The 10,033-nt window shown below is 58.7% G+C and overlaps 2 protein-coding genes across 5 annotated transcripts in view; both read left to right on the top strand.

Moving 5' to 3' along the window:
• PIK3R6 (phosphoinositide-3-kinase regulatory subunit 6) overlaps nt 1-3,331 on the top strand; it is a 29,963-nt gene extending 26,632 nt beyond the window's left edge. For all 4 annotated transcript variants that reach the window (XM_048324006.1, XM_048324003.1, XM_048324005.1 and 1 more), the window contains exon 20: nt 286-3,331. In XM_048324006.1, coding sequence (XP_048179963.1) covers nt 286-442 — 157 coding nt within the window. In that variant the 3' untranslated portion in view covers nt 443-3,331. The remainder of the gene's footprint in view (nt 1-285) is intronic.
• A 761-nt stretch (nt 3,332-4,092) lies between these two features.
• Nucleotides 4,093-6,725, top strand: MFSD6L (major facilitator superfamily domain containing 6 like). The gene has a single exon (XM_048324072.1). The coding sequence runs from the start codon at nt 4,251-4,253 to the stop codon at nt 6,237-6,239; it is 1,989 nt and encodes a 662-aa protein (XP_048180029.1). The 5' UTR covers nt 4,093-4,250; the 3' UTR covers nt 6,240-6,725.
• Nucleotides 6,726-10,033: the final 3,308 nt, after the last annotated feature.

A 10,033-nucleotide genomic window follows, 5' to 3' on the forward strand; every position in this document is an offset into this window, starting at 1 on the left:
GTGGGATGGCAGGGATTAGTGTGCCTGGAACAGTGACATGGGATGTGCTGATGCTTCGAGGTCCAGCCAACACAAACTGTGAATTCCTGAGCTTCACACTGGGCCAGGCTCAGGACACTGGGTTTGTGTCAAACACTAACACGCAGCAGCTCATCTCTGCAGCCAAACCCAGCTGAAAGGAGCATGAGAGCAGCTGCAGCCGGCAGTGTGAGAGCCCTCCCTCAGCAGGCAGTGCAGAGAGCTGAGGTTTGAACACGCAGTAAATGTGTTCTTGTGCTCTTCCAGCCTGGAGGTGTCTCCCTGCCTCGAGCCCAGCTACTGCCTGCAGAAGACAAGGACCATGAAATGCAGCCCTCACGAAACAGAAGATGTGGGGCTTGTGAAATACCTGCCCAAGTCTCTGCTGCTGCCCATCAACACTTTTGCGGGAGTCATCCAGTGAAGGAAAGGGGAAAAAGGTGGTGTGAGTTATGACACGGGGTTATGAGAGGATGCGGGGAAAGAAAACACACTAAAAGCCACCAGTGGTGACTTTAAAAGGCAGTGGTGTGAAAAGCTGCCCCAGCAGAGGTGGGTAACCTCCGAGGGGACAGCCATGCCCTGCTGGTGACAGTGTGACCACGGCTGACAGCCAAGGGCACAGCCATGCTGCAGGACTGAGCTTTAACCTTTTGCACAAATCAGGGAAAAGCTTTGAGCTCCTCCATTCAGGAAGACCAAGGAAATCCCTGTGAGGTGGTGCTGGCTGTGCTGGTGATCCCAGGGCAGTTGGCAGCAGCAATATTTATTTTGGAGATGTCTCACAGCCCAGCAGGGATCAGGGCCTGACCGTCGGGTTCTGCACGGAAAACTCATTCTGGCACAGGGTGTCACATCTGGGCAAAGCAGCCCGAATTCCCCAGCCTGGTTTAGGACAGCTCGTGGTATCCCTGCCCTCAAGGAAGAACACCGGTGCTCAGTGCAGCTTCCGTAAAAGGCAGTGAAAACCTGCTGCTGGTTCAAAGGGAACGCGGATAACGATGGATGGTGTGAAACAGGGAAATGTGGTGCGGTGTTTGGCAGGGCGAGAACTGCTCAGGCTGCCCAGACTGTGGGATGTGTTTGGCTGTGGATGGTTCTGCTGGAAGAAGAGCCCTCCACGGAGCAGATAATGAGGCTGCACAGCAGCTCTGCCACACCTGAGCTGTGCCTTGGAGACCACCTGGGATTTCTCTGTGGCTTCACTGCACAGCCTCTGGACATCTCATCCGGAGCCTCACGAGCACTGGTGGCATTGCTGTGGTTGTACATCCCAGGAACAGCCCCTACAGCCCCAGCAGGACTGGGCCTCCCCTGTGAGCTCAGCCAGCAGTGCCCCTGTGTCCCAGCCTGCCCCACAGTCCTGGTTCGGGCTGTGCAGGTGAGAGATGCAGCAGAGTGGGGGTTGATGGGCGGGCAGGAGGCCTCAAAGGCTTCCCTGTTCCTTTCCTCTGCTGCTCCCACGGTGTAGAAACCTCACCCTGGTTTGCAGAGGGGCCAGGCTGGGCAGTGACAGTGACAACACAGCTCCTGCTTCCACCAGCTCGGAGCGACCCAGGGCTCAGGATAGGCATGAGGAGGACTCTGTCCTCATCCCAGTTTGTGGCTGACTGGAATAATGGATGAAATAGGATGCGTGTTATGAACCTCCAGAATGTGATCTGTGTTTTCTGGAGTGTCTCCAGGGACACTTTCGGGGACATCCCTTCTATGACACTAGGATTTCTGTACTGTCCTGGCTCCCAGGTAACTCGTTCCCTGGGCTGCCTTCACTCAGGAGTGATTGTTGGCTCATCAGCCCAAAGGAAGTGTCCTTTAGCAGCTATTCCCAGTCACCTCTGGCTGACACTGGGGAATCCCTGGAGATGTGCCACAGGTGCTGCAGTGGCACTGGCAAATCCTTCCTTAGCCCCATGGCTGAGGACAAACCCTTCCCTCTGCCGTGTCTGTGCCAGGCCTGCCCAGCTCTGGGGAGCGGCACCTCTGGAAAATCCCTTCTGTTTGTCCACCTGGAACAAAGAGCCCGCCCCAGTTATCCCAGTCTGGGGTCCTGGAGCAGTTTCCCCTCAGCAGAGCTGCCCTGAGCTTGTGGCTTTTCTTGGCTGCTTGGGCCACCTCTGTTTCTAACACATGCCCAAGGCTTTGGGGTTCAGCCCTCAGACTTCCCTGGTCTCAATCTTTGTCAGCCAGCACAGGGCAGCCCTATTCCTGCTCCTGGCACAGCAGGAATTGTCCCTTCCTGTTCCCAAGTCAAAGGTTTATTCATTCCCACTCCAAATGCCACCCAAAACAACCCCTGACCCACTCCTGGGGCACAGCAGCTCTAGAGCTGCCAGCAGGATCTTCAGCAGTGTGAAATCCTCCAGGTCTCATGAAATGTTTAACCCCAAAGCTGCACCAACACCTGGAAGACCACGCTGGGCACAACATGGCCATTTCCCAAGGAATCCCCATTGGAATGCTGGCGGATGCAGCCCCTCGCTCTCTGCAGAGCCAAGCACAGCCCTCAAGCCTTAAAATCCCCCACAGGAGTCACAACTCTGCAATATCTCAGCAGCAGAATTCGGTTCTCCAGTTTTCACCTCACGACCCAAACATTGTGCTCCCCTGTGCCAGCCTGGGGCAGCAAACACTCTGTCCCTGAAGGGAGCTGAGGGGAGGCAGGAGGCTCACAGACGAGTCAGGAATGCCCTGCACAAGCAGCTGTTGTTGTTGGGGTAATGTGGGGCTTTAGGGGTGACCAGTGGCTCTGCACCCTCTGCCTCTTCAGGGCTTCACTGTGGGTTTTGTACACAAAAAGAAAATGCTCAAAAAGCCAAGAGGCTTTGGGCTGGGCTGGAGTGTGGGCTGTGTGTCCAGAGTTTGTTCTGTACAGCTGTAAATTATGTAGATGGATGATAAATTATTTGTATAGGTGTCCTGGATGATCTGTACCACAGGGTGCAATCCTTTTGATGCCGATTGAAAGGAATTAAGACCAACCCAAGCTGAAACTGCCAGTTGGTTGTTGTTGTGTGTTTGCACGCGGCTGGGGAAGGACGCCCCACAGTTCCACCTGAACACGAGGTACGATTTCTTCCCTGTGCAGTGACCGAGCCCTGAACAGACTGTCCAGAGAGGGTGTGGAGTTCCCCTCACTGGGGACATTCCAGAACCAGTTGGACACAATCCCGGGCCATGTGGCTCCCGTCCGCGTCCCCCGCGCCCCGGCCGGCCGGGATGAGGGCGAGCCCCGGGCTGGTCCCTCTGAGCCCACGGAACAGCAGCCGCCGCTCCCCGGCTTGCGCGGGGCACCTGGGCTGGGTGATCGCTGCGGCCCCTTCCAGCCCGAGCCATCCCGGGGTCCTGCGGGACGGGGACGCGCCGGGCTGTTCCCGTGCCAGTGCCGGGCCATTCCCGTGCCGGTACCGGGCTGTTCCCGTGCCGGTGCCGGGCCGTTCCCGTGCCGGTACCGGGCTGTTCCCGTGCCGGTACCGGGCTGTTCCCTTGCCAGTGCCGGGCCGTTCCCGTGCCGGTGCCGGGCCGTTCCCGTGCCGGTACCGGGCTGTTCCCGTGCCAGTGCCGGGCCATTCCCGTGCCGGTACCGGGCTGTTCCCGTGCCGGTGCCGGGCCGTTCCCGTGCCGGTACCGGGCCGTTCCCGTGCCGGTACCGGGCCGTTCCCTTGCCAGTGCCGGGCCATTCCCGTGCCAGTGCCGGGCCGTTCCCGTGCCGGTGCCGGGCCGTTCCCTTGCCGGTACCGGGCCGTTCCCGTGCCGGTGCCGGGCCGTTCCCGTGCCGGTACCGGGCTGTTCCCTTGCCAGTGCCGGGCCGTTCCCGTGCCGGTACCGGGCCGTTCCCGTGCCGGTACCGGGCCGTTCCCGTGCCGGTGCCGGGCCGTTCCCGTGCCGGTACCGGGCTGTTCCCGTGCCGGTGCCGGGCCGTTCCCGTGCCGGTGCCGTTCCCATTCCCGTGCCGGGCCATTCTCGTGCTGGTGCCGTTCCCGTTCCTGTGTCGGGCCGTTCCCGTCCCCGTTCCCGTCCCGGTCCCGGTCGGCAGACGGCGCTGCGCCCCCGCCATCCCCCCGGGGCGGGGCAGGTGCGGCCGGGCCGGAGCCGCCGGAGCGATCACTGGGCCCGGAGCGGTCACTGGGTCCGGAGCCGCCGGAGCGGTCACTGGGCCCGGAGCGGTCACTGGGCCCGGAGCGGGGCCGGCGGGGAGCGGCGGCAGCGGGTGAGGACATGCGGCGGGGGCCATGAGCGAGCGGTGGGACGTGGGCCGGGCCCTGGCGCTGGCCGCGCTGTTCCGGCTGCTGCAGGGCGCGGGCCGGGGCTGCGCCGCGCCCTTCGTGCCGCTGTACCTGCGGCTGCTCGGGCTGCCCGCGCCGCTCGTGGGGGCCGCGGCCGGGGCCCGGCACCTGGCGGCGCTCGCCGTGCCCCTGTGCTGCCCGCGGGGCCGCGCCGGCCGGCGGCTGCTGCTGGCGGGGTCGGTGCTGGGCTCGGCCGGGGCCAGCCTGGCGCTCACCCTCATCCCGCCCGCGGGGGACACGGGCTGCGACCGCAGCGGGCAGCTCGGCCTGCCCGGCTCCCTGCCCTCCGCTCTCCCTTCCACTCTGCTCGTCCCGGTGCCCACCACAGTGCCCAGCCCGATGACCAGCCCAGTGCCCAGCCCCGGCACAAGCAGTTACACAGCGTTAAGCTCGAGTGCTGTGACGGACACGAGAGCTGTGCCAAAGGGAACGGGGAGAGCAGCTGCTGACGTGTTGGCAGCGAGCAGGAAGCCCGCTCTGGGCATTTCAACCTTCCAGGGGTTGTTGGGCACACCAGGTGCACTTCAGGAAAACGGCAGAGGACTTGGGGAAGGCGATCCGAAGGGAGATGGCTCCTTGGACGGTCTCTCTGGCTGGACAGTGAGAGCCATTGATCAGCGGACACAGGAGCCAGAAAGGCCGGCTTCCTCCGGACCTCCCTCCCCCGGACTCCAGGAGGAAACTCCGGGTTCTGCTGCAACAGATCTTGCTGTTGATGCTGAGGAAAGCCTAAATGCTACTGAGAGTAATGAGCCAGCTTTGTTTAAAACAGCTTTTCCAACAGCTGTTGGAAATGCCTACGTGTCTGAAAACCTTTTGGAGTCTCGAGATGTCAAGTTCAAGGCAGTGCAAAGCATCTTCCAGGACAGAGAGTATCAAGTTTTTCTCATGGTCCTGGGCGCTGTGGTGCTTTGGGAGCTGTTGGCCACTTCCCTGGAATGGACCATGGATGAGAGTGTCTACGAGTACCTGGACTTTGTGGACGCCACGGACAGGTTCGGGCGGCTCTGGCTGTGGAGTTCTGCGGGCGCGGCCGCCGGAGCCTGCGGTGTGTCCGTGCTGGTGGATCAGCTGGATTGCTCCCTCGGCCGCTCCATCCCCCGCCTCGCCGTGCACTTCTACAGCTACGCTGTCCTGGCAATGCTCTCACTGCTTGTCAGCGCCTTCTTTCCCGGCCACATTCCCAGGAAGAGCGCCCGTGCTCCCAGGCTGGCCAAAGCGCTGGCCCTGCTGTGGGGGGACGGCCGGGCGCTGCTGTTCGCGGGCACCATGTTCCTCGTGGGTGCTGCCAGCTCTGCCGGGCACAACTTCCTCCTGTGGCAGCTGCAGGACCAGGGCAGCAGCGAGCTCCTCATGGGGCTCTGGGTGGCCCTGGGGCCTCTGGCAGAGCTGGGCCTTCACCCCCTCAAGGGGCAGCTGCTGCGGGCACTGCCGGGCGCCAGGATGGTGGTGCTGAGCCTGGGCGTGCTGGCAGCGCAGCTCCTCAGCTACTCCCTGCTCCGGGCTCCGTGGGCAGCGCTCCCCGTGCAGGCGCTGTCCGCCCTCAGCAGCGGGGCCCTGCGCTGGCAGCTGGAGGGGACAGTGGGGGACATCGCCAGGCCGGGCACGGAGCGCGCCCTGCACGCCCTGCTCGGGGGGCTCTGGGCGGGAGGAGCCAGCCTGGGCAGCTTTGGGGGCGGGTTTGTGGTGCAGCACTTGGGGCTGGCAGTGCTGTTCCAGGCCAGCTGCGTGGGGCTCGGGCTCTGGATCCTCTTCTTCATAATTGTCCAATCCAGACTGCCCCGGCAGAGGAAAATTAATTATTCCCGACTCCTGGCTGCTGATTCCAGTGAAATGAGCGACTCTGAGGAGGAGAACGAGAAGGACTGGCTGGTAAAGGCCATGAAGGATGAGAGCTTTAACAGAAATTGGATACAGCAGCACGGGGTCAACTAATCTGTACCTAAATCTGCGGGGTGGCATGGGAACCTGGTATAATGATAATATCCAGGAATCACTGTTAATTCTAAAGTGCTAACTATATACAGGCTGTGTCTGACGGGAGAGATTTTTATTTTTTAAAAAAAATTATAAATCTTATTTTCTTACTTTATAGGCTTCTTCCTTTTTTTTTGTAATTTTTCCTTTTTAACTTGATGATTTTGCTGCCAAAATCCCAAAAGGATGTTTCAGGTGTACATTGGCTGAAATGAATGTGGATGAGTTTTTAGACGAAAAACAAACTTGGATCGTTGCTGCCAGTGCTGCAGCCGAGGCTGTGAGTGACAGCTGTGACCTGGGCTGTGACACAATCAGATGGAAATGACTGACGTGCTGACAGCACACGGAACCCTTCCAAGGCGGCTGTAAACTCTTTGCACTCTGTAAGGGCTGTGAATAAAAACCTGGTTCATTTGTAAAAGAAGGTTTTGCTGCAGACCATCTGCCTTGTCGCGTTTCGTGATTTCAGGGTGCCCCTGCTTGGAATCTGCTGGGAAAAATCTCCAGGTGTGCTCAGAGGCAGTGCCCGTGGCTGGCCCAGCCCTCCTGGGCACTTCCTGGTGGCGACTTAAGGCGTCCCCGGCATTGCAGGTGACAGGAAGCAGCCGGGCCTCCCGACTGGTGGCACTTCTGTGGGCTGGGAATTACCGGAGGGCGGGATGGGATCCATCCAGCTTGGCACTGCTGGAAGCTGCTGATGCTGCCTGGATCCTGAGCAGGGATCCTCCAGCTGCTGTGTGAGGCAGCCGGGCAGGGATAGCTGGGCAGGGACAGCCACAACCCCACAGACAGAAAGGGGAATTTATTTCTGTTCCCTCACTACCCAGGGGACCCCCAAAGCAACACCTGGGCACAGGTACACAGGCGGAGAGCAGCACTCAGTCCGTGCCAGAGGATCTCCTTCACACCGAGTTACCCCAGGTTACTCCCAGCTGGAGGTCACTGATATCCAGCCCTCCCTTTTTAACCCATTCCTGGGTTAAACCTGCCTTACCTGCCCTGCTTTCACCTCCAAGGCACAGATTTCAGCCCCTCTCTGGGAGGTAAGTTTTGCTTTTCAATGAGAAATCGGTGGTCTGGTCTCATTAAAAGATCTTAAATGGGGTTTAAATGAGCTTTGGAGTCCCTTCAGCCACAGCAAAGGCTGCTGTCAGTTTATCAGGTATTCCTTGGTCAAGGAATTGCATCATTGCTGAGCAGAGGGATGGATTTCAATAACATCTGTGTGAGTGGCTCACAACCCCGAGACAGGCAGCTGCAAAAAGCAGAATATTTATGGAAACGCATATTTAATGTGGCATATGCAAATGTGTCACCCTGCCGTGTTGTGGGCTCGGCAGGAAGCGCTGGAGACAAGGAAAGGACTCCTTGGAGATAATTCCTTTCTCTATATGCACCGATCCCGCATTATCTGTACATCAGATGCTTTCAGGGTAATTAGCTCCCTCTCTTCCTGGCACCGATGCTCTGTGCCAGCAGAGCGCTCCGCTGCAACGGCTCTATAGATAGAATTGTCCCCGTGCCAAGAATAGCTGGAACTTTTTATTAAGATGTTACCTTCTCCCAGGAATTCAAACACGAGCGGAGAGCAATTTTAGTGTCAAGAATCTCTCCCGGCCTTATTATCATGTAATACCTGAGGAACAAAGCTGGTTAGTGGGGGATCTGCCTGCAGTCAGGCTCATCCCCACACGCAGCACATCCAGAGCCTTTGTGAGAGGCACAGAAAGAGCTGGAATGGTTTGAAATGCAGCTGCAGCTTCAGCTGCCAGCTCTGCCCTCGTTAGAAGCCTATTACCTGCGTGAGCTGTGCCCTTTTCATCTGCCTCAGCACAACGGCAGCTGCTGGATTCCAGTTTGGCAGAGAGAAGCCTTGGAATGACAGGTGCCTGTCCATCCTGGAGCTGTGGAGGGGCAACTCCCCCGAATCAGCACCAAATGTGTTTAATGGATTATAGATCTTTAAAAAATCACCTTATTGTGCAAGGTTATTACACTGACACCCCGTTTTGGGCATTCCCTTAAATCCTGCCTGCCAACAGCACGAGCACATCTCCCTAAGAAGGAGCAGGGAAAGATCCCATTGAAACTCCTCAGCCCCAGGATTCCAGGACCTGGGTGAGGGAAGAAGCCCAGGGTCCTGTCAGGTGTAGGGCACACGCTGCTCCCGTCCCTGATTTGCACTTCCCTGTGCACAGTGGATTTGCCCAGGACGATTCCATCCAATCCAGCAGATCCAATGGTGTGTGAATTGTGTCCTGACCCCGTGGGTGCCTCTGGACTGTCTGATTTACTCCCGTGCTTTTACTAGGGATTAAGTGAGCCTATAAAATGCATTAAACTCAAGTTCAGCCCCCAGCAGATCTGGCTGCTCACAGTGAAAGTCATCCTGGAGAGTATTTGCCTGAAGAACTAATTAAAATATTTACAGGTTCATTTTCTCTGCACTGTGGAGTGACCAAAACAAGGTGAGTCACTGCAGCCCCGCTGGTTCCAGGGCTGGTGGGTGTCCATCATTAATGAGCTGAGAAACAGCCACTTCATGGCTCTCCTTCCTCCCACATCCAAACGCCCAAACCAATCCGGGGCGGCCCTCAGCTGGGAGCCCAGCAGTTCCTTACAAACCCAGGGCACTCCTGAGCAATTCACTGGAATATTGGAGCTCCCTGTTTGTCACGGATCACCGTTCCAGCTCACAGCCCACGGCCTCGTGGCTTTGTGCTGCTGCTCCTGGGAGCATTTTCAGAGGAGTTCTGGAGCAAGGTGCTGCTGCTGCACTGCCAGCCCAGAGCAGCAGCTCCTATGTCCTGTCTTTCCCCCGTTTTTACACAGAGACTCTTAATTTTTGCCTCCTCATTGTGTTTATATTGCACAGTTCTCCTCAAAGAATGGAACACCATCCCTCTGGCCTGTGTTCTGCTTTAAATCACTTGACTGGACCAAAAGTCGAGAGCTCCTCTTTGGCTGCTGGAGATGGGAATTCCCAGATCTTGCTCAGGTTTGTGTTTCACTGGCTGGAGGTGAGGCTGCTGCGAGCAGAGCCCACGGGCTGGTTCTGGGCAGGCGCTGACCCCCAGACCCCTCCCTTGTGTTGCTGTGTCCCTGCTCTCCAGCCCAGTGGCACTTCCCAAAATGTCCCTGAGCCACGTTGCCAGGCTGGGTGTCCCTGAGCCCCTGGACCTGTGCGTGGGGACATCAGTGTCACCTACAGGCACCTCCTAGCAGAGCAGTGTCCCAGCAGAGGACCCCTCCGTGTGCTTTGGGGCAGGGGGTGTTGAGGTGTGTCCTTCCACAGCTGGGAATCCCCAGCCAGGTGCTCTGGGAGCACAAAGCCCTGTGAGCAGCAGGGTTTGCCCATCCCCACCTTCCCTTGTCGCTTTGCTGGGCCCAGCCTTCAGGACAGTGGCAGGGGTCAGTGCTGTGCTGGCCAGAGAGAGGAGAAACCGTCCGGGTCCTGCTGAGGTGGGTGCCACCACCATGCTGGATTTCAGCCCTTGGAGCATTGTCAAACTCTCGCTGTTGGGTTTTTCCATGGAGAAAAGTTGCTTCTACTGGAAAACGCAGCTGCCCTGGCTCCGCACCTTGCAGCAGTTTTGGGGGGGGCTCTTGGGTGCTCTGCCTCACCCCGTGTCCCATCCCCGTGTCCCATCCCCGTGTCCCATCCCCGTGTCCCGCAGAGCCTGGGTGCCTTCAGTGCCCGGGCCTCGCTGTCGGTGCCGCTGCTGAGATTTGGGGGCGTGAAACGGCCA

The sequence above is a fragment of the Corvus hawaiiensis genome, chromosome 19, assembly GCF_020740725.1.
Source record: "Corvus hawaiiensis isolate bCorHaw1 chromosome 19, bCorHaw1.pri.cur, whole genome shotgun sequence".
Lineage (NCBI taxonomy): Eukaryota > Metazoa > Chordata > Aves > Passeriformes > Corvidae > Corvus > Corvus hawaiiensis.

Bases quoted from the DNA above. Each gene is read 5' to 3' on its own strand.
- MFSD6L (XM_048324072.1), top strand. From the start codon at position 4,251: ATGAGCGAGCGGTGGGACGTGGGCCGGGCCCTGGCGCTGGCCGCGCTG.